Source organism: Saccopteryx leptura, chromosome 5 (genome assembly GCF_036850995.1).
Source record: "Saccopteryx leptura isolate mSacLep1 chromosome 5, mSacLep1_pri_phased_curated, whole genome shotgun sequence".
In the NCBI taxonomy this organism is placed as follows: Eukaryota; Metazoa; Chordata; class Mammalia; order Chiroptera; family Emballonuridae; genus Saccopteryx; species Saccopteryx leptura.
In genome coordinates this window covers 178,211,140-178,239,052 of record NC_089507.1, presented here as the reverse complement: position 1 = coordinate 178,239,052, position 27,913 = coordinate 178,211,140, and the positions used below count along the sequence as shown (strand labels likewise).

General features: G+C 44.8%; 1 protein-coding gene across 2 annotated transcripts in view; it reads left to right on the top strand.

Annotated features, from left to right (window-relative positions):
* CFAP61 (cilia and flagella associated protein 61) overlaps window positions 1–27,913 on the top strand; it is a 384,193-nt gene that overhangs the window by 119,068 nt on the left and 237,212 nt on the right. For both annotated transcript variants that reach the window (XM_066386991.1, XM_066386992.1), the window contains exons 10-13: window positions 15,257–15,354; window positions 18,512–18,586; window positions 23,400–23,575; window positions 25,736–25,775. In XM_066386991.1, coding sequence (XP_066243088.1) covers window positions 15,257–15,354; window positions 18,512–18,586; window positions 23,400–23,575; window positions 25,736–25,775 — 389 coding nt within the window. The remainder of the gene's footprint in view (window positions 1–15,256; window positions 15,355–18,511; window positions 18,587–23,399; window positions 23,576–25,735; window positions 25,776–27,913) is intronic.

Sequence of the window (27,913 nt, the reverse complement as noted above, 5' to 3'; positions counted from 1 at the left end):
TATCAGTTTGTTCTCTGTATCTTGAGTCTGTTTTGTTTATTCATTTGTTTATTTTTATAGATTCCACATATAAGTGGAATGATAGAATATTTGGATTTCTCCAATTTATTTTACTCAGCATAATACCCTATATGTCCATCTATATTGTTGCAAATGGTAAGATTTTTTTTCTATGGTTGAGTAATATTTCATTATATATATGTTCGTCTATGAATGGACACCTAAGTTGCTTCCATATCATGGATATTGTAAAATATGCTGCAGTTGTTTGTGTAACCAGCTAGATATTAATAAGGGAAGGGAGCAAAGGGAATCAGACATTAGAAAGCCTGCTTGCTTCACTAGGAAGTTACGGCTTCACAAACTCCCCAGGCCATCCTCTGCTGCATCCAAACCTAATCTCTCGAAGCAAGCAGTATTGTTACTGGTCATTACCAAGAGAGGAAGGAAAGCAGCAGGAGAAATTCCTCGGCTGGGTGCATGCCCAGTGGAAGTCAAGATGGTACAGAGGGAAGTGCTTCCACTTTGAGGCATGAGCATGTAGGAACTAAGATGGCAGCCAAAGAGGCCTGTCAGGCAAGCCTGGGAAAAGGATCTTACTGGGTAGGGACACAAAACCCTGGAAGATGTAGGAAATAGATTGGTTGGGGGGAGTATCCAGCTCCACCCTGTGAAAGATTAGAAATTTAATTGGTTAGTTTAAATAATACCTAGTCCTTCCCAGAGCCTGGGGCAGTATAATCAGACTAACACTTGGTAGCACACTCATCCCATTCAATCACAAGTTCTCCAAGTAGGCAGAGCCTCACAGGCAGCAGCTGCCTGGGGCCAGCGGTCACACCGACTCCCAAGTACAGGCTCCAAGTGTGGGCCTGAGCACAGTGCCAACCAGAGTGCAGTGGGAACACAGACTATGCTAGCCTGACAAAGACAAAGCCTGGACTGGACTCAACTTTTATATGAATTGACTCATGGCACAGAATGTCTGAACACTGGTCTTTGTATTGGGTCTAATGAAGACTAGGCTAGACTTTATGGTGGGGTTGACAGTAATAAGACAGTGGGAACCTGATGACAGCCTTCTATTTCAATCCCATTAAATTTTACCAAGCCACAGTCTCCCATACGGGAGTCTTTTGGAATGGCTTTCCTGTGACTCCGTGAAAGAATACCACTTCTACCAACAACACAATGAACATAGGGGTGCACATGTCTTTTCAAATTAGTGTCTTCATTTTCTTCTGATAAATGCCCAGAACTGAAACTGCTGAGTTGTGTGGTAGTTCTGTTTTTCATTTTTGCAGAGTCCCCACACTGTGTTCCATGGGGTGGCTGTACCAATTTACAGTCCCACCAGCAGTGTGCAAGGGTTCCCTTTTATTCACATTATAGGGGCTAAAAAATATTACTACTTCTCCTTCCACTTCTTAGGTTCTTCTGGCTGGGCTAAGAACCAAATGAACAGAGACAGATTATTAGTAGAAAATCAAGTTAGGACATATGCATGGGGTTCACACAGACACAATAAATCCATGACAATGCCAAAGACAGCGAGGCAACATGGGGCATATAAGACATTCTGGACAAAGGAGAAACGGGAAAAGAGGGTTTAGATTTCAGAAATGAGAATGGGTTAAGATTTACAGGTAGTTAAGGAAGAGTGGAACACACATGGCAGGAAAGACCTTGCTAGATGGCTTACAAGTAATGGGACCCAGCATCTAGCTAACAGGCACCTGCATATAGCACTGTATTTACCAAACTTAATTCAAATTAGGCTAAGGCAGCATCCCAAGATCTCCTTCCTGAAGCACATTTCTCTCTCTGAATCTCTTGGGCAGAACAAGGGGGGAGAGTCAAAGGTTCTGAGTCTTTTGTTTCTTAATAGACAGCTTAAAATTGATATCCCAAAAAGCAGCTTCAGGGTAGAATGATTTTGATCCCTTCAACATCTTTGCTAGCTTGTTTCTTGTCTTCTTTTTTTTTTAAGTGAGAAAGGGGAGAGAGTGAGACAGACTCTGGCAGGTGCCCGACTAGGATACACCTGGCAACCCCTGTATAGGACCAATGCTCAAATCAGCTGAGCTATTTTTAGCACCTGAGGCTGACACTCAGACCAACCAAGCTATCCTCAGTGCCCGGGGCTGACACTTGAACCAATTGAACCACTGGCTGCAGGAGGGGAAGCAGGAGAAAAGAGGAGAGGGAAGGGGAGAGAAGCGGATGGTCACTTCTCTTGTGTGTCCTGACCAAGAATTGAACCCAAGATGTCCATACACCAGGCCAATGCTCTATTCACTGAGCCAGCCAGCCAGGGTGTTTTTTTGTTATTGTTTTTGTTTTTACAGAAACAGAGAAAGAGTCTGTTTTTACAGAGACAGAGAGAGGGACAGATAGGGACAGACAGACAGGAATGAGAGAGATGAGAAACATCAATTCTTTGTTGCAGCTCCTTAGTTGTTGATTGCTTTCTCATATGTGCCTTGACCGTGGGCCTTCAGCTGACCGAGTAACCCCTTGCTCGAGCCAGCGACCCTAGGTCCAAGCTGGTGAGCTTTGCTCAAACCAGATGAGCTCGCGCTCAAGCTGGCGAACTCAGGGTCTCGAACCTGGGTCCTTGGCATCTCAGTCCGACACTCTATCCACTGCACCACTGCCTGGTCAGGCAATTTCTTGTCTTTTTGATGCTAGTCATCCTGATAGATGTGAGATGACGTATCATTGTGATTTTTACTTGCATTCCCCTGATGATTAGTGATGTTAAGCATCTTTTCATATTCTGTTCGCCATCTGTATGTCTTCTTTGGAGAAATGTCTATTTAGGTCTTCTGCCCATTTTTTAATAGTATTTGTTTTTTGTTTCTGAGTTATATAAGTTATATATATAGTTTGGACTAGTGTGGCCTCTTGTTGTGGCTGGCCACAACTGCTAAAGACACACTGGCAGGCAAGGCTGCTCTCTGGCCCAGCTGGCCGAGGCCATCCACTGGGTGTGGCACCATGGAGGGATGCCAGCTGGGTGAGTCCTCAGGGAAATGCCAGGTGAGGTGAACAGTTCTAGCAAGGTTAGTGGAGAGTATCAGAAATGGCACCTGCCAGCGTCAGACCAACTCGGTGGAGGAAGAGTAAAGAAAGGGGGAAGAAAATGTCACACACACCCCCAGCACTTTTGTCCCTGGAGAAAGTTCCAAAAGATTTCTGTCTCAGAAACACATGCCCTAAAATTAGTCAATGTATCACTTTCACATATGTCCCAGGTGCTTTTCAAACTGCTGCCTCTGTGCTGGGGCTTGGAAAGAGTCAACCTTGGTTCCCTACAGCCCTTGGCTCTCCCAGATGTGAGTCCTACTGGTTTTCAAAGCCAGATATTATGGGGCTCCCCTTCCTAGTGCACATCCCCCAGACTGGGGCTTGGACCCTCACTCTTCAGGGGAGGATCTCCATGATTATATCCCTTTCACTTGTGGGTCATCTCCTGGAGAGTAGGGGGTAAGGTAAGTCCTGACTAGACTGAGTCTCTGCCCCGTTTACCTATCTTAATGTGGCCTTTCAAAAAAACAATTATAGGCCCTGGCTGGTTGGCTCAGTGGATACAGCATTGACCTAGCATGTGGATGTCCTGGGTTCCATCCCTGGTCAGGGCACACATGAGAAGTAACCATCTGTTTCTCTCCCCTTTCCTCTCCCCCTTCTCTCTCTCTTCCTCTCTAGTAGCCAGTGGCTTGATTGGTTTGAGCGTTGGCCCTAGGAGCTGAGGATAGCTTGGTTGATTCTGGCATCAACACGAGACAGGATTGCCGGGTCAGGGTGTATGCGGGAGTCTGTATCTCCCTTCCTCTCACTTAAAGCAAAAACGTTCATAGTTGTAGAAAATTTCTTCTTCTAGTCTTCAGGTGTTCTCAGAGATGGCTGTTCTATATGTAGTTGTAGTTTTGGTGTCAATGAGAGGAGGTTGAGCTCAAGATCTTTCTACAGCATCTTTTTTTTTTAATAAATAAATTTTTATTAATTTTAATAGGGTGACATCAATAAATCAGGGTACATATATTCAAAGAAAACATGTCCAGGTTATCTTGTCATTCAATTATGTTGCATACCCATCACCCAAAGTCAGATTGTCCTCCGTTCTACAGCATCTTAAACTCAAAGCCAGGAGCCTTACTCTTGAATATTAATTTAGCTTATTCATGAAATGTCGTTCCTTGCAGTTGGTGCACTGTCTATGTAACAGTTGTGTCTCCCAGTTTACCAATTTTATTACACTTCTCAAAGAACCAATTTTTGGCTTGTTTGGTCCTTCCTATTTTATCTCTTTTACCTATTATATTTCTGTTCTTTATTACTTCCTTCTTTATATTTTTGGGATTAATTTGATGTGGTTTTTTTCTATATCTTAAAATGGATTATTAACTCATTGATTTTTAGTTTTTGTCTTTCTAATATGAGTATTTAAACTGTAACTATTTCTATATGCTTGGATTTAGCTGAAATTTATAAGTTTTACTATGTAATATATTTACTAGCATTATTTTTGAGTTTTCATTTTATTTATTCTGGGCTCATAAATTATTTAAAAGAATATTTAGTCTCAAATAAGAATATCCTGGTTATTTTATTTTATTATGGTAAGAACACTTAATGTGAGAGGTACCTTCTTAAATTTTTAAGTCTACACACAGTTTTGATCATGAGACACAATGTTGTATGTACAGTAGCTCTTGAGAACTTACTTATCTTGTATAACTGGAATTTTATACCAGTTTAATAGCAATCCCCAATTTCCCCTTCTCCCCAGCCCTTGGCAGCCACGATTCTACTCCCTGATTCTGTGAGTTTGACTAGTTTAGATACTTTGTATAAGTGAAATCATGCAGTATACAGTCTGTCCTTCGGTGGCTGGCTTATTTCACTGAGCATACTGTGTACAGGATTCATCCATATTGTCATGTAGTGCAGCAGTTTCTTCACTTTAACTTTGAATAATACTCCATTCTATATGTATACCACAGTTTCTTGACCCATTTGGGATGTTCTAGTTATTTTTTTTATTACTAGCTTTTAGTAATTGTATTGAAGTCAGAGAACCTGCCCTGTAGCATTTTAATTTTTTAAAGTTTGTTGAGCATGTGGTCAATTTCTGTAAATGTTTCTTGAGTCTATGGAAAGAGTATGTATCCAGTTGTTGGTAGGTGCAGGGTTCTATATGAATCAGTCACATTTGATAATAATATTGTCAAGCATTTTATTCTTATTGATTTCATCACTGGGTTGATCAGTTCATGAGAGATATGTTATAACTTCTTTCTTTGCTTTTGGACATATTAATTTTTACTGATAGTCTATACTTTTTTTATTATATATTTTGAGTCTATATTATTCAATGCATAATTTTTAAATCATTATAAATCTTCCTTGAACTTCTAAAACTCAATTATGAAATGTTCTTCTTTATCCCTAGTGACTTTTTTATGTGCCTTAAAGTCCACTTTTTCTGATTTGACATAGTCACACCTGCTTTCTTTGATTCATGTATGACATATCTTTTTTTAATTCTTTTATTTTCATCCTTATTTACACTTTAGATGTGTCTCTTGTAAATAGCAGAGAATTTGGTTGTGGTTGTTTTTAATTTAGTGTGACACTATTGTCTTTTAATTAGAGTATTTAATCTGTTTACTTTCTATGTTCTTATGGGTTTTTAAACCCATCCTAATTTTTATATATTTCTTATATTTCTATGTTTCATTCCTGGTGTTATTTATTTGTGTCTTTTTTTTACATCTCACCAGAGTCAATTTAATTAGTATTTTCCAAGAACTAGCTTCAAGATTTAATCAATTCTTTTATATTTTGTGACTACATCATTAATAATTCATTGCCACAATACTGCTGCTAACAAACAACTACAAACCACAGTGACATACAATAATAAGCATGTTTTGGTCCTGGCCAGTGGCTTAGTGGATAGAATGTCGGCTTGGCATATGGATATTCCAGGTTCGTTTCTTGGTCAGGGCACACAGGAGAAGTGACCACCTGCTTCTTCCTCTCAGCCTTACTTTTCTCCTTCATCCCTTCCCGCAGCCAGTAGCTCGATTGGTTTAAGCATCAGCCCGGGCACTGAGGATAGCTCAGTTAGTCTGAGTGTGTCAGCTTCAGGTGCTAAAATATAGCTCAGTACTCAAGCATTGGCCCCAGGCAGGGTTGCTGGTGAATCCTGGTCAGGGCACATGCAGGGGTCTATCTTCCCTCCTTTCACTAAAAGAAAACCCAAACCATTAAACAACAACAACAGCAACCAAAACAAACAAACAAACAAACAAAGCATGATTTGAAACTCTGGCTGGATAGCTCAGTTCGTTGGAGCATTGTCCTGAAGCGCAGAGGTGCCAGTTTGATCCTCAGTCAGGGCACATACTGTTCCTGTCTCTCTGTCTCTCTTTCCCCACCTCTCTCTAAATAAAACAAAAACAAACTAACAAAAATAAGCATGCTTTGCTCATGCAGCTGGGGTAGCTAGGCAGCTCTGCTGATCTTGGCTGGGTCTTCTCACAGGTCTTTGGGCTGGTTGCATATTGGCTGATCTAGCCTGGCCTTGGCTCCGCTTCCTGTGCCTCTTTCCTGACTGGGCATATTCTCCTGACTGCGCAGACCTGGCTGGGCTATTCTCATGGTGATGGCGGAGGTAAAAGAGACTGAATGGAAACACACAAGGCCTCTTGAGGTTTAAGCTTTGAAACAACTCATGTCATTAATCTAAAGCAGGTCACATGACTGAGCCCATAATCAGAGTGAGGGGATACTTCATGGCAAAAATACTACAGGGAAGGTGAAAAATTAGTATCAGCATTGCAATCTACGCGTGCGCACACACACACACACACACACACACACACACACACACACAAAAGCATAATGCTGATGATTTTTGTCATGGCCTTCTCTCTCCTGTTGTGAGGAGACAGAAGTTCTAATTTAGACTGAAGGATTCTAAACCTATGGTCTCATCTCAAGACAGTGGGCTGGGAATGGCCAGTGTGCTAAGCTCAGTGCATCATAGTGTATGGTTTGGAGTCTGCACTGCACTCCAGGTGGGAGGACTTTCCTTGAAAAATATGAACAACCTGTGTCCTCCTTTCGTGCAGCCTGTTTAGTGTTTTTCTTTGTATCATTGTGGATTTTGTTATCAACTTTTTGCTGTTTATTTGGTCAATCAGCAAATGCTAAGTACATATCATAATTTTAGGGGCCTAGTCTAGTACATGGTGAGTCTAGTACTGTACAATGGCAGGATAAACATGCAAGACAAATGAATTTACAATAAGAGACTTATTTTTAAAGGATAAAAAATTATGGTGGGTGCATAGCAGAATAAAATGTAAGCCATCTTAAGAGTATCAGCACAGACTTTATAGAAAAGAAAGCTTTTGAGTCAAAGCTTCAAAACCAAATTTGATGCCTGGCTGGATGGCTTGGTTGGTTGGAGCATCGTCCTGGAGCCCAGGGGTTGCTGACTCGAGCCCCAGTCAGGGCACATACAGGGAGAGATCAATGTTCCCCTCTCTCTTTCCTTTACTCTCTCTCTCAAAATCAGTAAAGTAAAAAAAAAAAAAGTTTTAAAAACGAATGTGAGCTTTCTAGGTGAATAAGCAGAAAGATTTTCTTGGCAGAAGGAAAATGTATAAAACGAGATACTGGAGACGGTGGCTTGCTCGGGAAAAGCACAAGTGCAGTGTTGCTGGAGCACGGATGGATGGCGTGGCAGGAGACGAAGCGGGGAAGGCGGCTGAGGAGAGCCAGTCAGGACCTCCCGTTCCTTACAGAGGAGGCTAGGTTACATTCAGTCACAACGGGACTGATCATGGACCACTGGATGTCTTTAATTAGAAGGGGCTACATGGTCAACTTCCAAACACAAGGGAGACTTTGCAAGGGCCACTAGAGTGTCCAAGGAAAAGATAAAGAGGGACTGAACCAGAAGAATGATTATGGATGAATCTGGGAGATGTTTTGGAGAGTTTAATGGAACTTAGTGTTTTATCACACGTGGGAAATAAGGAAGGTTGTAGAAAGAGGAGATATCAAGCATGTCTTCAGAAACTGGTTGGATATTGGACCCATTTTGCTAGATGAGACTAATAAGAGTGAATGAAGTATTTATTTACTTATTTATTTATTTTTTTTATTTTTTGTATTTTTCTGAAGCTGGAAACGGGAGAGACAGTCAGACTCCCCGCATGCGCCCGACCGGGATCCACCTGGCACGCCCACCAGGGGGCGATGCTCTGCCCACCAGGGGACGATTTTCTGCCCCTCCGGGCGTCGCTCTTTTGTGACCAGAGCCACTCCAGCGCCTGGGACAGAGGCCAAGGGGCCATCCCCAGCGCCCGGGCCATCCTTGCTCCAATGGAGCCTCGCTGCGGGAGGGGAAGAGAGAGACAGAGAGGAAGGAGAGGGGGAGGGGTGGAGAAGCAGATGGGTGCTTCTCCTGTGTGCCCTGGCCAGGAATTGAACCTGGGACCTCTGCACGCCAGGCCGATGCTCTACCACTGAGCCAACCGGCCAGGGCCTGAATGAAGTATTTAATGGAGATACTATGATTTCTGATTTGGACAAGCTGACCTTCCTCATAAACACTGGACTACACAGCACTTAGCCAGCAGCAGGTGCCTGCTGAGGTAGACTAAAACATGACGTCCAAAAGATGTCTACTTCTGCTTTCTAATTCTTGGAACCTATAAATGTTACCTTAATTTTAGAAAAATAAAGGGGGGGGGGTTGCAGGTGTGATTAAGGATCTTGAGATGAAGAGATTATTCTATATTATCTGAGGGGCCTAAAATGTCATCACATGTCTTCTGAGAGAGAGACAGAGGGAGATAATACAGAAGAGGAGCACTGCCACGTGACCACAGAGGCGGACACTGGAGGCCTGGGGCCACATGGCAGGGAGTGCTGGCAGCCACGTGAGCCACCAAAGCTTGAAGAGTCAGAGACCAGTTTTCTCCTGGAGCCTCTAGAGCAGTGGTCCCCAACCTTTTTTGGACCATGGACTGGTTTAATGTCAGAAAATGTTTTCACGGACCGGCCTTTAGGGTGGGATGGATAAATGTATCACGTGACCGAGACAAGCATCAAGAGTGAGTCTTAGACGGATGTAACAGAGGGAATCTGGTCATTTTTAAAAAATAAAACATCGTTCAGACTTAAGTATAAATAAAATGGAAATAATGTAAGTTATTTATTCTTTCTCTGCGCATCGGTACCAAATGGCCCACGGACCCGTACTGGTCCATGGCCCGGGGGTTGGGGACCACTGCTCTAGAGGGAGCATGGCCCTGATAACTCTTGATTTCTGCCCAGGATGCTGATTTTGGACTTCGGGACTCCAGAGCTGGAAAGAATATGTTTCTGTTGTTTTAAAACACCAAGTTCATGGTAATTTGTTACAGAAGCTACAGGAAACTAACACAATTAGGAAGAAGACCAAAGGGCCAGAGGCTAACTAGGAAAGGAAGACATGTCAGGAAATAAGGACATCTTCACTCTTCAGTAAAATCCTCGAAGGAGTTATGTTTATTGTTCCCATTCTGTTTTATTGTCTTACAGCTACTACTTGTCCTTTAGGTCTCAGCTTCACTGTTGGGAAGGACTTCTCTGACTACTCAGCCTACAGTAGCTCCCAAGGTCTCATTTGCTACGCGCCCTCTATCATAACTTAGTAATTTCTTGTCCATTCACTAACTAACTTGCTTTGGCTGTGCAGGTTAGCCTTTTCCATTGCTGAATCCCCAATATCTACAAACAATGTCATTGTCTAACAGAGTTGGTGTGAAATGTAAATTTTTAAATGAACGAATTAATAAATGAACATTCAGTGTGATAGTTAAGAGTGTGTGTGTGTGTATGGTATGTGTGTACACCCTCAGATTCCAATCACATGTGAGGCTCTTAAAGTAAAAAGGACTACATCTTATTTATTATGTACTTCTGGTACCCATCTCAGTGCCTACAATTCATTGTTCTTCATTAAACTTTACTTGAAAGAATGACTTAACTAGAACCTCTAATCTTTTCTCTTTTCTCTTCTTAAAACTGAGTGACTTAAACTCATTTGTCAAACTCATTTTAATACTATCCATAGTATTAAAATACTAAACAAAAATGACTCTTTTGTAATATTTTGAAAACAGAAATTTACTTTTATAATTAGACATTTTTTTTGGAATCTTAATTGCATTAGCAATACACAAAACTGCCCTCCTTTAAAAAATTAGGATAATTCAGTTAAAGTTGAGTTCCCTTTGATCAGTGTCCAAGCCTGGTTCTCACTCTCCTGCCTAGAAATAGCCATTGTTATAACTTCAACATGAATTCACCCAGATCTCTTTGTTATGCTTTTATATGAAGTCCATGTAGTCATAGAAAAGACACTACCACTTTGAGGCAGTTAAAAATATATACATATGGTGTCTTTTGGGTATGTGACATTTTGAAATTTGCTTCTTCACTCAGCCTTTGAGATGAATAGTGTCGACATGCACAGGTCCAGGACACTTCTTTTACCTTCTGGGTGAAAGCCACTGAATAGAATGTGCCGCATTTGCCCTTAGATGAACATTTACATTTTTCCCCATCGTTTTGTTATTACAAGCAATGCTGCAGTCAACATCCTTGTGCATGTCTCCTCGAGCCCCTTGCAAGAATTTTCACAGGCTGTTATTCCCAGAATTGTTCTTGCTCGGCTTGGAAATACTCCCATTGCCACCAAAGGTGGCCACACCTGCAGCCTTCTCAGAGCTTTTCCTAGTTCTCCCAACAATTAGTGTTGTCAGCATTTTTAACTTTTGCATTTGTGATGGAGGTGAAAGGAGGTAACATTGTTTCGATTTTATTTCTTTGATGTGATTGAGAGTGACCGCTTCTGTATGTTTATCGGCCATTTATATTTCCTGTCTATTCGTGTTCTTTGCCTATTGAGTTGTTTAACTGGAATTAAATTGTTGGTCTATTATATGTGTTGCAAATATTTTCTCCATGTATCTCTACTTTTTAAAAAATGTTTCAGGGTACTTTTGACAAAATGCTTAAATTTTTGATGTGAGAAAATAGGTCAATATTTTTCTTTTAAGAATTCTGCCTTTTGCATTATTAAGGAAGAAATTTTCTTCCCCCAAGATTATAGAGATAATCTCCTATATTTTTGCTAGTAATTTTAAACTATTTAAAAATATATTTAGGCTATTAATTTATCTGCAAAATATTTTTGTACATCCTATGAAATAGAGGCTCAAATTAATTATTTCCCACCTGGTTCATCAGTGCTGATGATGGTATACTTTATTCTTTCCCTACCAGCTCAAAATGCCACCTTTAACATACATCGTAATGGTCTGGCTTTTTTCTGGACTTCATTCTGTTCTGTTTCTACTTCAGTAAAACTTTTAATAATAAGGATTTAGAGTGTCTTAATAGTCACTAGGAAATTTGGCCTACTCATTTTTATTTCTTTATTTTTGTGACAGATAGAGAGAGAGAGAGACAGAGAGAGAGAGACAGAGAGAGGGACAGATAGGGACAGGCAGGAAGGGAGAGAGATGAGAAGCATCAGTTCTTCATTGCAGCTCCTTAGTTGTTCATTGATTACTTTCTCATATGTGCCTTAACCAGGGGGCTACAGCAAAGCAGAGTGACCCCTTGCTCAAGCCAGTGACCTTTGGGCTCAAGCCAGCAACCATGGGATCATGTCCATGATCCCACACTCAATCTGGCAATCCCGTGCTCAAGCTGATGAGCCAGCGCTCAAGTCAGATGAGCCTGCACTCAAGCCGGCAACCTTGGGGTTTCAAACCTGGGTCCTCTGTGTCCCAGTCTGATGCTCTATCCACTGCGCCACCGCCTGGTCAGGATTTGTTCTTATTTCTTAAAATTTTGTTTACTACTTGCTTCTCCATATTTACGCTTCTATAATCAGTATATTTAATTTCACAGAAAAATCTTGTTGGGATTTTTGATTGCTATTTAAAATAAATGTAAAAATACCCACCAGACTATGTACTATTATTTTTTCCTAATGCCTTCAAAATGTATTATTTGGCTTTCTCTATTTATTAGTCCTATTAGTAAAGAGCAGGACAGACCTGGGTCAGGTGGGACCTAAAGTATATATAATTTGGAAGCCCTCTTTAGAAAAAAAGCGCACAATTATGACTGCGGTAGTAGCCGTCCCTTGGCAGGGGCCTGGCTACTTGTTAGTGTGCGGTAAACCCACTCTAGGTGATAAGCAGTCTCACACAGACAGTCCCAGAAAATTGTGTCTCCACTCACTAGAATAAAGACCCAGTTCATGACTTCTAAACTATGTAGGTGGTATAAGCAATAAAATTACAATTAAATTTGCAGCCTCAATTGCAATTTTAGTTGTGTGTTATATAATAGCACTGCCTCAACTTTCCTGGGATAGCACCTCACATTTGAGGATCTCAGGGTACATTGTGGAAATTAACTAATTAAACCTCACAGAACTCCAGAGACACAAGAAAGAAACATAGCATCACCTCGCCCGTTCTGAAATGCAGCCACCTCTGGGGATTAGCGCAGCAGCTGCTAATAATGAACTGCAATACCCCACGACAGCTTAGCCAAGACAGTTAGTTATGGTAGTTGGTAATTCATTGTCTTATGAATATCAGACTGTCAAGCAGTGAAGTCACCACCAGGATTATTAGTTCACTGCACATCTAACCCCTTCTTTAAGATTTCTGATTTCTGAGTCATTTTGTCCTAATTATAAAAGAAATATATGCACAATAAAGGTCTAGTTTCCTTTTAGTTGTGTTTTTGTAGTTATTCAAATTTAAAGCTTAAAATAGCAGAAGACTTTAAAAAAAAATAATAAAGTTCAACTTAAGAATAAAGAGGAATTGATGTATATGCTTTTTATAATAATTCAAAAAGTTTGCTGTTCGGGTTCGATTCCCGGCCGGGGCACACAGGAGAAGCGCCCATCTGCTTCTCCACCCCTCCCCCTCTCCTTCCTCTCTGTCTCTCTCTTCCCCTCCCGCAGCCAAGGCTCCATTGGAGCAAAGATGGCCCAGGCGCTGAGGATGGCTCCATGGCCTCTGCCTCAGGCGCTAGAGTGGCTCTGGATGCAACAGAGCAACGCCCCAGATGGGCAGAGCATCGCCCTCTGGTGGGCGTGCCAGGTGGATCCCGGCTGGGCGCATGCGGGAGTCTGTCTGATGCCTCCCCGTTTCCAACTTCAGAAAAATACAAAAAAAAAAAAAAAAAAGTTTGCTGTTGAGTAAAACGAATCAGTGATAGTAGAAGTCAAAAGAGCAGCTACCATGAGGAGGTGTGTTAGCTGCATGGGCCTGGAGGGGAGTTTCTGGGCCCTGGAAATGCTTTAGATTTTATTTGGATGCTTCTTTATGGGAGTAGATATGTGAAGAAATCCACAGATTTCATCATATGGATTAGTTCTCAATAACAAAGTAAATTGACCTAAAAATCATGCTGTTCTTGTCATCATGAGAACACTAGAAACCCCATGTAGACTCTCTGGAAAGTTCTGCAGGAAGCAGGACTTATTCAGGAACTAGAGACATGATACATTTTATTCTCCCCAAAGTATCTTTCTTCAGAAGTGGGATTCTAAGTCCTACACTCCTCTCTCACTTTTTCTCCAGAAGAGCTACTTGTCATGCCAGGATGCAGTTCTCTCCTCAGCATGCTGTATCTCCTTCTACTGCCCTCTACACCTCCTCTCACATCTCATTTTCCTCTTGGAACTTCATGCTACTTCATTCACCTACATCTTTGTGAGAAGCGGGTGTAGGGAATGAGCGGTCCAGGGACTTGGGGTTGAGCAGTCTCTGAAGGGGCAGGTGGGGAAGAAAGCAGTGAGAGCCTGACTGGGTGGTGGCGCAGTGGATGGAGCGTCTGACTGGGATGCGGAGGACCCGGGTTCGAGACCGCGGGGTCACCAGCTTGAGCACGGGCTCATCTGATTTGGACAGGGCTCGCCAGCTTGAGCCCAGGGTGGCTGGCTTGGGCGGGGGGGTCGCTTGGTCTGCCGTGGCCCCCAGTCAGGGCACATGTGGGAGGTCAATCAATGGACAACTGAGAGACCGCAACGAGGAATTGATGCTTCTCATCTCTCTCCCTTCCTGTCTGTCTGTCCCTCTCTCTGACTCTCTCTGTCTCTGCCATTAAAAAAAAAAAAAAGGCAGCGAGAGAGGAGGATGGAGAGGAGGATGCAGAGAGGCCCTGCTGCCCTGGCCCCGCCGTGTCTGATGTGGTGGGCAAGGCCGGAGACAGGAGACGGAGCAGCAGGCCCGTGCTGGCAGCAGTGTCTCTGGAGTCTCCAGCAGCGCCGGGGTCCCTCCTGCATCTGTGGCAGCACTCGGGGAGGGGCAGCCCCCAGGCAGAGCATCCGGGAGCCGAGGATCTCCAGCAGTGCAGATGCAGGGCGAGCCCAAAAGGAGGGGGGGGGGGGGAGGGCCGAGGAGGGGACGGGGCTGGAGAAGGGAGTGGTGGGGAGGAAGGAGGAAGAAGGGGAGGAAGGAAGAGAGACCAACAGGAAGAAAGAAAGATGCAGAAAGAAAAAAGAAAGTTGAAGGAGAAAGAGGAGGAGAAAGGGAAAAGCTTTTCAGACAAAATGGGGAAAATGTTTTTCTAGTATAAGTTTTAGTGAAAGTTAAATACATGAACACTACCCTGATGATTGACTTTCCAGAACATACTAAACCAACACTCTCAGTTCAGTTCTTGCTTAGAAAGCAGAAAAAAGAGTGGCCATCATCAGACTGCACGTTCACAATAGTTTCTAAGGGGAATTAGCCCTTGTGCTAATCTCTGGTGTTCAGATACAGCTAACTGTGGTCTTTCCCATGTTCTATTGTAAAACCATCCCAAAGCCTGCCATCCAGGAAGTTGATAATCGGTTGTTTATAAACATCAAAGGGGCTTCCATGATAGGATCACACAGCTAATAACTGGTGGTGGGGGGGGGGTTCTTGGTGTCAAGGCAGGCCCAGACCCATCGCTGGCATCATCTCCCTCGGGGGGAGGAGGCATAGAGAGGGAGGTGGGCTGTGAAGACCCTGCTCTTCCCGCCTCATGGTGCTGCCCATGCAATGCGATCTTTGGGATGTGCTGCAGTTTAGAAATACATTACTGCGCGGTCTCTAATTTCCTGTGGCTCTGCAGATATTTATCCTCTGTGTTCTGACCTATGCCATTGTCTCTCACAAAGATGCTGAGCTCAGGAGTAGCAGCCAGGATTCCCAGAAAACGGTCACGGAGCCACAGGAACCTGTCATTTCAGAGGGCAGGGAAAGGACAAGTATCCAGGTAACTGAGATCATTCACTCATTCCTGGGACACAGGGTGGTCCTAGGGGCTGCTTGTGGGGTCAGGGTCAGGGTCAGGGCTGTCCTGGTGACTTAGGCTTAAGCCAGCGACCATAGGGTAATGTTAATGACCCTGTGCTCAAGCTGGCAAGTCCACCTTCAAGCTGGCAACCTTAGGGTTTCGTGCCTGGGACCTCGGCATCCCAGGTCAATCAATGTTCTATTCACTGCGCCACCGCCTGGTCAGGCACCAAGAAGTTCTAACGTCTGATGCAAAAAAAGGTGCAGTAGCACTAAGAGCACCAGGCTTGGGGAGACAGTGAGCTCAGAGGGCGCAGGCTGTGTGCTTGTAGTAGACACATTGGAGCCTCACTGCTACCTTCAGAAACACAATTCAGAATGGAATGTCATCCCTCCTCCACCTCCCCTCTCACCCATTCCCTGATGTCAGGAGGCCGCGGTGGACACAGCTGCCCAGTTAAAGCCAGTCAAAACATCCAGACTTTCTGATGAGACCTACACGGTGTCCACATACTCAAATGAGGCAGCATTCTCCTTTCTGCATAGTTTGGCCCTGCACACTGCCGGGAGGCCCCGCACGCTGCAGAGAGGCCCCGCACAGCTCCCCAGAGAGCTGTGGCTCTGCGGTTCTAGCCGGAGCCCGTGCCCCTTCTGCTGACAGAGCTCTCCTCGGGGCTGCTCCTGCCACCCTTACCTGCGGAAGGGCCAGTGGGGTCGTTTCCTGGCTAGCACTGTCAGCTGGTCCTTCATGGGCACAGGCTGCGGCCAGCATCCTAAGGGGTGCCTCCCCACTACGCCCCTTTAGCTTCTGGTCCTCCTGTCTCCTCCATCCAGCCGGGCCCAGAACCCACTCCTGAGCCAGGATGCAGGGCCAGGGTAGTGACCAATTCTTTTTTATTTCTCCTTTCCAGCCTTGCACAAAACAACATTCCCCTTGCCCCTCACTCATGCAGAGAAAATCTTGGGGACAAAAGGGTAGATGGAAGACATTTATCTTAGCACGAGGCCACCTGGCTAATCCTCCCAGTTTTCATATTGTCTCAATGGAAAATGCATTCTTATCCCACGAACCACAAAACACCAAATCTGTAGCTGGCTGGGTGCTGTGTTGTATTTCAAGCGCCGACTTAGACTCTGCAGAGGTGGGGACTCAGCCTGGTCCGGCTCTGCCGTCCGTGCTGAGTACCGAGACCGGAACACCGCCTCGGCCTTCGAGAGAGGTGCCGGTGTGCTGGGGGGGGGGGGAGAGAAGCACCCTTATTCTGTGTGTGGGAGGGGCTGAGAAATATCTCAGAAGAAGGAGCTGAGGGATATTGAACCTTTTAAAGGTATATGACATGAATTAGATTGAGGGAAATGAAGCTTATGAATGGAATTAAAAATAACAACAACTTTGCGCAAGGACTTGTGCTTCTGGCAAGGATGGAGGAACAAAACTGGATTTACTGTCATACCTGAAACAACCCCAAGTGGGCTCAATCTACGAAATAACAGTTTTTAAGACACTGCTCATCAGGTAAGAGTGGAGAGTGATGCCTGAGAAACGGGAAGCAAGCCGGAGGCCTCTGACTGCCCTGGCCGGAGAGGCCAGTGGGAGCCCGCGGTTCCCCGGAAAGCTGAGGCAGACCTGTGAGTCTGTGGTGGCGGCAGCCGCTGAGGGTTGCAGGACAGAGGACCCAGGGAGCAGAGAGCTGCTCAGAGAGAGGAGTTACACAGCAGCAGAGGGTCACTCTGGAGTATTCCGCTGAGCACTGTCCAGCTCATGCACGTGAGGAAACTGTGAGAGGCCAGTGTGAGGAAACACCCTCCCCAGAGGATTAGAGTTATCAGTGCCTGGTGCTCATACAGGCTGGGAAGAGTGCCTGATTCCCTTCAGCCGGACAGGAGGGCTTATGACTCCCAGGGCATTAGGAGAGCACGCAGGACAATGATTAGCTCTGGAGGGAGAACTGCTCCAGTGCTAACACATTTTTAGAGCAAGACCCAAAAGGATCAAACTGTCCCTCCCTCCCTCCCTCCCTCCCTCCCTTCCTCCCTTCCTCCCTTCCTTCCTTCCTTCTTCTCTCTCTCTCTCTCTCTTCCCTTTCTCCCTCCCTCTCTTCCTCCCTTTCCCCTTCCCCTTCCCCTTCCTTCCTTTCTTCCTTTTTTTTTTAGTGAGAGGAGGGGAGACAGACTCCCACATGTGCCCTGACTGGGATCCACCCCACAACCCCTGTCTGGGGCTGATGCTCAAGGCAACCGAGCTATCCTCAGTGCCCAGGGCCATCACTCAGACCAACTGAGCTCTCCTCAGTGCCCGGGGCCAACACTTGAATCAATCAAGCCACTGGGTTTTAGGAGTGAAAGAAGGAGAGAAAAGGGAAGGGGGGCGGTAGAAGCAGATGGTTACTTCTCATGTGTGCCCTGACTGGAGATCAAACCCAGGACGTCTGCATGCTGGGCTGACACCCTATCCACTGAGCAAACTGGCAAGGGCCTCTTCTAGCTCCCTGACATTCTAATTAAACTTTATCTTATAAAAAATTAATTAATTAATAATAAGATCAGTGTGTCAGTGAGCTGTGGGATAACTTCAGGTACCTAAGATGTGCATAACTGGAGTCCATAAAAAAGAGGAGAGAGAGGTTGTAAAAAATATTTGAGAAGTAATAACTAAAAAAACTCTAAATTTTATGAAAACAGTAAATCCACAGGCATAAGCTCAACAAATAGCAAACACAACGGACGTGAAGAAATATATACCATACCGTCTTTGTCAAATAGTGGGAAACCAGTGATAAGGAGAGCTTCTCACATTTGGTAGTGGTGATTGCTTAAAAACCTATAGCTAACATTATACTGGTGAGAGACTGAATGCTTCCCACCAAGGTCAGGAACCAGGAAACAATGTCTGCTCTCACCACTGCTATTCAAAATTATACCGGAGGTTCAAGCCAGTACAAAAAGACAAGAAAAGAAATAAAAGGCATCTAGATTGAAAAGTAGAATTAAAACTCTCTTCTATTTGAAGATAATCATCTAGCATCTGCAGAATAGCTACTGTGACGTGCTCACTACCACACACCAGGAGGCACTGGAGCTGGTCTGAGCCACTGTGGGCGCTGACTGATTCCCATGTTTTGCCATTGTCATTGCAGGGAAAAATCACAGAAGAAGCTGCAGCTGAGGAACTGTCAGCCGTAGTCGAAAGTGGAAATACTAGTGAAATGAAGGTAAGGCTTCGCTGCGGTCTGGTTGACCCCCGTGCAACTCTCTTCTCGCCACCCGAGCCTGTGACCTCTCCTCCGCCAGGCTCCCTGCTTCTGCTCGTCTCCATCTGCCACATGCTTTTCGGCCTGTGCCACAATCTTCCTAGATCCACTTTCACTTTACTGTGATTAATCCTCTGTTCTCTATCCCTTACAAAGTTCAGACCTAGAAGTTACACCTTCTGCATCAATTATTTGCAACAATTTCAGTACATAGAGATTTTTCTCTTTTTTCCATTGTCCACAGAGAAAACATTTTGTAGAGGCAAAACATTTGTAAGAATTTTCTGCAACAGTATGTATCATATGTAAATACATGTGCTTATATACACTCTTACATGTGTCATATGTCATTCGTCCGCATTCGGGTTCCAGTAACCGCTCCTTCCTGTGATGGATTCCGGCCGAGGGCTGGAAGCATCTCCTGCCGGTTGTGATCCCTGGGGCACTTCCTCGCCTTCATTGGTTTTCCTTCACCGCCCACACCTTCACACGCAGTCCTTTGTGAGACCTGCCTTGTCCGCTCCATTCACATGCACAGTCTACTTCCTGCTAGAAAGCTGAGAATCCAGTGGAGATCACAGGGCCCTGTGGGCCCTGCTCAGGGTTTTGAGCTTTTCCTAAGGAGCAGGGAAGGCCCTGAAGGTTCTCAGAGGGAGACTGACATGCTCAGACATCCTCATTCCCCAGTGATGGGCACAGTTCCGAACTTTCAGAGAACTCCAAGCGCCTCTTGTGGGTCAGTCCACTGACTCAGAATGAGTCAGCCCAGAAGACTACAGAGCCCTTGAAAGGGGCACAGGGGACAGGAAATTGAGGTCCTGGGACAAATTCACGGACCATTTATTACTCTCAGTTATTCAAATTCTGAGAGAGGTCCAGACGACTGCTCCTTTCTTTTCTTCAGACTGACCAATAAGTCTTCACAGAAGTCAGCGAGAAATAAAAATGCACTTTATTATGGCTAGACCTGAACTGGAAAACAAAGCTTGGACGTGTAACACAAACGGGTTTACTGCTTCCTCCTACTGAATTAGATGTACACATCTGGCTGTAGGCAGGCTTCAGCCTCGAGGTGGTGTCTGCGACCTAGGCCAAGTGCCCGGAGGAGAGGGTGTGTGCCTGCCAGCGCAGGGTGCTGCTGAGCGCCTGTCGGCTAGGCTGGCACAAGTTCGGCTCTCTGGGTCTCGCTTTAGCATTTGCAAGCTTGACCCATGTGCTCCTGGCACCACCCACTCCTGGGCACCCTGAGAAGGAGGAGCCTGCTCTGGTCATGTGCCTGCAGGCAGGTCAGAATCTTTGGGACCAGCCATCAGCCAATGACTGAAGTCAGCCAGAGAATCAGTGTCCCAGTTCATTTGCCTCTTAGGTGGGTTCTCCACGATCTCGGCAGAACTGAGTCCACCGTGGTCACCCAGTCATTAAACAGTCTGCGCTGGGGTCCTCCCCTTTCTTGCCTTACTTCCCCCTCCCCTCACAAGACTTCCTTGCATCCCTCCCCCAAATAAACTTAGCTCTCAGAGTTTGCTTTTGGGGAACCCACATTAGGACATGACTCCCTGTGTGTTGGGAAGGAGAGAGCCAGGAATGCAGCAAAGGGGAGCAGTTTGCCTTCTGATGTGTCGAAGAAGTTGCCATTCCTTTAAAAACTCAAACAAGGATGTGTGGGGGCACGGGGCCATCCCCAGTGCATTGGAACCCTAGAGGGTGTGGGATCAGCAAGGTGGATTGATCTCCCATGTTCATCTCCTTTCTCTTCTGGGGGAAAAAAAACACCAGTGAAATGACAGTAAAGGAATAAGAGCCACATGTACGAAGACAGTGAGACTGGGAGAGGAGATGCTGGAAGGTGAGAACTTTAAACCAGTGGTGGGATTCAAATAATTTAACAACCAGTGCTCTGCCCTAATGACCGTTTTAAGTATAAAAAAACAATATGCCGAAAGGTAGTTTATTATTTCATGCATTTATCACTTAAATAAGAACAATAAAAGAGGTACACAAGACTAGATTATGTTATAGGAAAGAGTTTAAAATATTAATGAAAAAATATTAAATACCTGACAGGAAACATAAAACTGCTACTTAAGGTATTTCCAATGACAGCTTGTCACCCCCTGGTTGTTTGGCACTTTTTCTCTTTACGTTATGTTTGTTCACTGAAGTAACAAACATGAGGGAATTAAAATGTAGTATTTCATCAAAGGTATTATGAGTTTTATGAAATGAATAAATAAATATTACAAGCATAGTTCCGTCAAATTTTTTTCAGCTATGGACGGAATGAACATGACTACGGGCTCTTAGAATACGCTGTTGCACAGATGAACGTTAATAAAGAGTAAGGAATATAAATTTGTGATTTTCACAGTGAGCGGCTGCCCAGGCACCCACCTTAGAGAGAACCCTGATTACAAGTGCCATTTTAACAACCGGTTTGCTGAACTCAACAAAACATTAGGTTTGAACCGGTTGAATCCCACCACTGCCTTAAACTGTTTGGAGCTAAGAACATCAGTGGTGGAATTTGCCCTGCTTAGTACTGCTGAGAAAGGTGAGACTGAGGACCGGGAGCCTCTGTGGGAGTTTGGCCAGGGCTGTTCTGAAACAGTCTGCTAGGGAGTGTCAGAGTACTTAGTTCCTTACAGACAGCACTTAACTTGTCATCTGTTCCCTGAGTGAAATGACCAGACGACTCTTCTCTGGGGAGATTGAACAGAAGCAGCTCCACGTTCAGGTTCAGACTATATGTGCGAGGCTGTGCAATGGGGAGACGTGGGGAACAGAAGAATAAGAGGAATTTTCCATTTCAAATGGAGGAACCCCTGGACCTTTCCTCCTGCCATCTTCTCTCATGTGAAAAGTCAGGTCTTTGTATTAGATTTTTATACTCCTGCAACAAATTACCACCAATTTAGTGGCTTAAAACAACATAAATTTATTATCTTGCAGTTCTGCAGGTCAGACACCTAAAACAGGTCTTCCTGTGCTCAGATCCAGGTGCAGGCAGGGCCCTGTCCCTTCTGGAGGCTCTCAGGGAGAATTCACTCACTGACCAGCTTCGAGAAACCACTTGTATTCCTTGATATGTAGCCCCTTCCTCCATCTTCAAAGCTGGTAGCATGGCTTCCCATCTCTCTTTGGGTCTAACCCTCCTGCCTTTCTCTCATAAGGACTCTTATGATTGGGTCTACCGATCATATTTGAAATTCCCTTTTGGCTAATAATATGATGGATAGCTTTAACCCGGCACTGCCACCCCTCCATGTCCTGTCCCTCCTCCCCCAGTGTAACTGCACCCATCACATCATTAGCCAAAAGGGAATACCACCCAAGGTGATTGCCTTGCCTCAAAATCCTTCACTTAATGTCATCTGCAAACTCCTTCTTTTACCCTGTAGAGTAGCATCCACAGGGTCTGGGGATTAGGCCATGCACATCTTTGGCGACCATTGTTCTGACTACCAAATTTCTCATGTAGGTGCTTAGAGGGCTTAATTCTCTTTAAAGCCTTACCGGCGCAAAGAAAAGGCCTCCAGATAATGTCCCTGGATTTGATCACACAATGAAATGCCGGATCTGTGCTTGATTACCCCACGCAGTGCCCAGTTAGCTGTTGAGTTTTGCTACCTACCAAGCACTGTTGGTTTTAGGAAGTTAGAAAAGTGCTCCAGAGATAATGGGCATATACCATGAATGAAGAAGACAGTGGATAGACCTGGAACTTAGACAGGAGCTGGTAGACGAGGAAGCAGGCGATGCCGCAGGCAGGGGTGAAGCTCGCTCGGAGGAGGGCAAGGGAAGAAGTGAGGTCATGGATTGTCTCATATGCTCTGTTTGGAAGCTAATATTGACAAACGTGGCCAATCTGACAAAGCATGTGAAAAAGATGAGGAAACCAACTCTCCAGCTGAGGACACCACGCTCCCCTGGCACATACTCGTAGTCACGCCGACGCTCACTGTCTGCACCAGGCGTCGTGCTGAAGTCACGCCGGGGAGGATGGACAGGACATGGAGAAGGTGGTGCCAGGGGTTCAGTTACCCATCACATTGATAGCCAACAGGGAATTTCAAAAACCGATGAATTAAGACATAGCAGTGTAAGCACGTATTCAGAAATACAGAGGTAACTACCAAAAGAAATCAGGAAGTTAAAAGTGCTGGGGAGAGGGACTTGGGGGGACAGAGGACTCCTGATTCCCTTTGTAAGTTTTTAGTAGTGGTATTTTAATTCTCACCATATGCATGTATGATTTCAAAGAACTCCAAGAAGAATCTCAGAAGGAGTCATTGTTCTCTGACTGAGCGGTAACACCTTCTTAGATCCCCCCAAAGTAAGACCAGAAGGGCTCAGTGCTATTTCCGAGTGGCCATGAGCAATTGGCCCTCCCAGACTCGACCTTACTGCCAACCCGCCTGAACAGTCTCCGGCTCCAAAGATCCTTGTAGCACAAAACCACAGTGCAAACACTTTTGGAATTAATAATAGTATGTGATACTTCCATGCTCTGACCTCTACCCGGTGATGCAATTAAAGGACCCTCCATCGCAAAGGCCAGCTGAGACCATTTGCTTCTCTGACCTTCATGTTAGTCCTTTTATAACTTTATACTTTCTTATTAAGAACATATTAAAACTAGGCCTGGCCCAGGATAATTTGTATCAGGGAGACAGTCACATCTGTTTGAGGAACGTAGAGATGATTCCACCACTGACCTGTAAAACTGCAGAAAAGGAATAGGATTCCCATTCGGTTCTCCTCTCTCCTTCTCTAGGACTTAGAAAATGTTGGTCAAGAGTTCGCTGAAGATGATACAGATTACTCTGTCAGGAAGGTGAGCTCATCATCTGTCTCCCTGCCTGTGGACACCGACTTCCGCCCCGTCTACAGGGGGGCCAGTGCGGCCTTTTGTATTCAGCTGTTTTGCATTGATGAGAAGTACGAAGCAAGGCAAGTGCTCATCCCCAGTTGTCTGTGATGGTGACTCCCTCTTCTGTGTTGGTGGCTCAACATTGTGACCTTGCAAAGCTGATGATTTCCAAGCCTGGCCACACATCCCAATCTCCTGGGAAGCATTTTAATTTTTATTTATTTATTTTTGTGTGGCAGAGTGAGGGAAAGATAGGGACAGACAGACAGGAAGGAAGAGATGAGAAACATTCGTTCTTCGTTGGGGCATCTTAGTTGTTCATTGAGTACTTTCTCATATGTGCCTTGACCAGGGGGCTACAGCAGGCTGAGTGACCCCTTGCTCGAGCTAGTGACCTTGGGTTCAAGCTAGTGACCTTGGGCTTCAAGCCAGTGACCATGGGGTCATGTCTGCAATCCCACACTCAAGCCAGTGACCCTGTGCTCAAGCTGGTGAGCCTGCACTCAAGCCGAATGAGCTTGTGCTCAGGTCGGTGACCTTGGAGTTTAGAACCTAGCCCTCCACATCCCAGTTGGACTGTCTATCCACTGTGCCACTGCCTGGTCAGGCCTGGGGAGCATTTTTAAAAGCATAGGTTCCATGGCCCCATTCCTAGAGATTCCAGTCCATAAAGTGTGGGTAAGGCCCATAGCACTGCGATGCCCTGGGCCTGGCTCACCTGTGTAACCATTGGGGATCTGATCAATTATTTATGTAACCAGGTGCTGCTCCTCATTCTCTAAAATTTTTATTTTGGGGGAACTTTGAATTTAGGTTTCTGCTTGTCTAGAGTTTTTTTTTTTTTTTTGATTGCCAAGTAACAGAAACTCCAACTCAAACTGGCTTTGGATAAATGGGATAATTGCCTCACAGAGCAAAGGACAAGTCCAGCGGCAGGACTGATTTGCAATAGGGCTTGATTCAGGACTCAGAGAACCTTCTCCCTGGCCTCCCAGCTCTGGTTCCTGCCGCTGGCCCCTTCCCACAGCAGTGTCTCCGTGTGGGGCTAATGCAGCAGACATGGGCTCAGGCTCTGCCCCAGAGCTTGTGAGGAGGACAGTCTGGTGTGGGCCCAGCTTTTCAGCCAGAACCTCATGGTGTCTGATTGGGCTGTGTGTTCATTCTGGAGCTGACAGCTGGGGCCAGGGTAGACGGCTTAGACCCATACTCCACCCACCCCGCGGAACCTGGGGCTGGAAACTCACACAAAGGTCATCTGGGAGGGCTGAGTGGGACACTGAACAGCAACCTAGGGTGGCTGCTGGATGGAGGAGTCATGGTGCCATGCAGACGACTCAGTCACCCCACTTCCGCTCCAGAACACCCTGGGTTCAGTACTTGCTGACCCTTGTGGTCTGGATGCGGACCCCGACCTCAGCCTAGATCCCGTACCCCCTTCGGGATGCCCACTGGCTCCTTCATTTTTCCACAGAACAATCTGGAAGAGTAGTAGCCTGGCCCATTTTGATAGGCTTGGAAGGTTCTGGAATATCTTTTAGGTGACCAAGAGCACTGCTGGATGTATCCTTTTTAGAGGGTACATCTAAACACGTTCCCAGTCTCCTAGCCTCACAACTATGTTCTACTTAGACTTTTTTCTTCTTAAGTTTTCTGTTTCTCTGGACATCTAGAAACTTGAAAAGGGAAACTTTTATTTTAATTATATTGTAGACATCTGAAAAGCCTAATTATATTGTAGACATCTATAAACCCTTCTAGATTTGTTGTGTATATTTATTTTCCCCTGCACATTTAGATATGATAGTGCTTGGAATGTGATTTTTGAATTTTCAAGCAGAAATTTGTTGACCCGTTATGGTTTGCCTGTGAATACACATCCGCAGATGGTCAGAAAATCTTGTGCACATAAAAGAGAAAAAGATCGGAGTAGCTTATAATATGCCCACATCTGCCCCCAGTTCTTACAAAAGGGTGGGGGGGGGATCTCATCCTCAGAATAACTACCTTGCTTTTTAAAAGTGCAGAAATTATTAATTGCTATAGTGGTATCTTTTGTTCTAGAAAAATACTTTATTACAGATGTACAAAGCGTATAACTTCTGCAACTGATTGATGTTCAGCTAGTCCCACATTCTGACGGCTGTCTCGTCACCTCCCGAGTGAGGGAAAGCAGTAAATCTCTCCACCCCCGTGCTACATTTGCTTCAGCTCAGTGACAGTGCTTCCTGTTTTGTTTGCAGGTCATTGGACTTTATGGATTTTGTCTTCAGTCTCTTTCCTGTAAGTACATGCTGAATTTTGAGTAGCACGATTGGTTTTGTAAGCTAGGAAAGTGACATGCTACATTCATTGTGCAGGCATTTAAAATGCCGTGAGCGTAGAGTTTCAGTTGCTCCCGTGTTCTGATGAACGGGTTAACTAGCAGGCATAACATGGACTCTTAAAAATAGAAAATACTGTCATTTTTTTAATAATATTTCAGTCTTACTGTTTTAGTAGTTTTCTTTCAGTTTATAATTCCTTTAGAGATAGCATGACCAGTGTTTTTGTTTGTTTTTGTTTTGGAATTAAATCATTAATAGAATGCTGGTAAGTACATGAAAATGTCAGAAATTACACTGAAGTGAAGTAGACTATTGTATTACTTTATAGCTTACATTCATAGAATTCCGAGACCATTATATTGCTTTTCTGAGGGAGGAAAGTGGGTTCTTGTGGTTGATTTTTTGCTTGGCCCCGCCTGCCTCAGTGTCTGACGCATAGGAGGGCCAGGAGCTCCCCAGGCAAATATCCAAGTGCAGACAAGACACTCCATGGCAGGGTGTCCTGGTCTCTTTTTCCATTTCTGTTTCATTGTTGCCAAGGGATGGAGATTCTAACCGACCTTTCTCAGACAATAGGGAAGGGAGAAAACGGAAGAACAGAGTGGACTTTTACAAAGACCTTTCTCATGCCAGCCTCTCTGTTAGTGAAATGTACAACCCTACTTCTTCAGTTGGCTAATCACAAGCAAAGTATCTACTGCTTTATTTTTCCTTGATATTCTTTATATTGAAGCAAAAACCAAATGTGGTTTAATTATGATGCCTGAAATCTAGGTGATCATAGGTTGTATAAATATTTCCTCATTTTGTCCCTCTAATGAAGACTTGCAATAATGTTCTCCATTATATTTTTTTGAATAAATTTTAAGGCATTTCAAAGCTTATAAAGCAATGTAGATTACCCCAAAATGGGATTTACAAAGTCAGTTTCCTCAGAGATGCCCCAAACTAATTTCACGAAGTTTAATTCATTTCCATTTTGAAGTTCATGTGAAGGCAGATCTTCAGCATTACAAAAGCAATGCTGAATTTATAAAGGTAGAAGACATGCTTATTTTTTAATTCTATTTTATTTCGGGATATTGGGAGACAGAAACATAATACTTCCATTACTTTATTCTTGGTCCTTCAGATCCAAGCCATTGTGGTCCCCTTCTCCCGGAGGAAGCCCCCCAGAGTCTTGGCACCCAGTCCTTATCTGCAGCTCCGCATAGCCAGCAACCTGGCAGTCAAGTCCCCAGAAGGAGCTGTGTTATTCTGCTAGAAAAAAAGGAAGATTAGGTCAACAATGGTTCACTCCTTTGGGTGGCAGAAATGTCCTCAGGGTTTTGGATTAGCACACGTAATACTTTCACCGGCTTCTGGAGGAGGCGAGATCCCAAAGGGACAAATTAGCTTAGGGAAGAGTGGCTGTTTGTGCAGGCGCCTGGCAGAGGGTTGCCCGGAGTGTGCTGAGCCTGGGTGGCTGGAGTGGCACAGTCCCAGACAGGGACGCTGAGCTGCCTGCATCCTCATTCTGAACGTTCCAGCAGCCACAGTAAAAAATATAAACAGACACAGGTGAGCTCACTTTTAGTAATACATTTTATTTAACTAAATATGTCTAAAACTCAATCATTTCAACATATCATCAGTATGAAAATTATTAGTATTATGCACTTCTTCTGTTTTTGAAATCCAATGCCTGTTACAACCTATCTCAATACAAGCAGTAAGTTTTCATCAAAAATACTTGATCTACAGTTAGATTTTTTTTTTTTTTTTGTATTTTTCTGAAGCTGGAAATGGGGAGAGACAGTCAGACAGACTCCCGCATGCGCCCGACCGGGATCCACCCGGCACGCCCACCAGGGGCGAAGCTCTGCCCATCATGGAGTGATGCTCTGTCCCTCCAGGGCGTCGCTCTGTCGTGACCAGAGCCACTCCAGTGCCTGGGGCAGAGGCCAAGGAGCCATCCCCAGCGCCCAGGCCATCTTTGCTCCAATGGAGCCTTGGCTGAGGGAGGGGAAGAGAGAGACAGAGAGGAAGGAGAGGGGGAGGGGTGGAGAAGCAGATGGGCGCTTCTCCTGTGTGCCCTGGCCGGGAATCGAACCC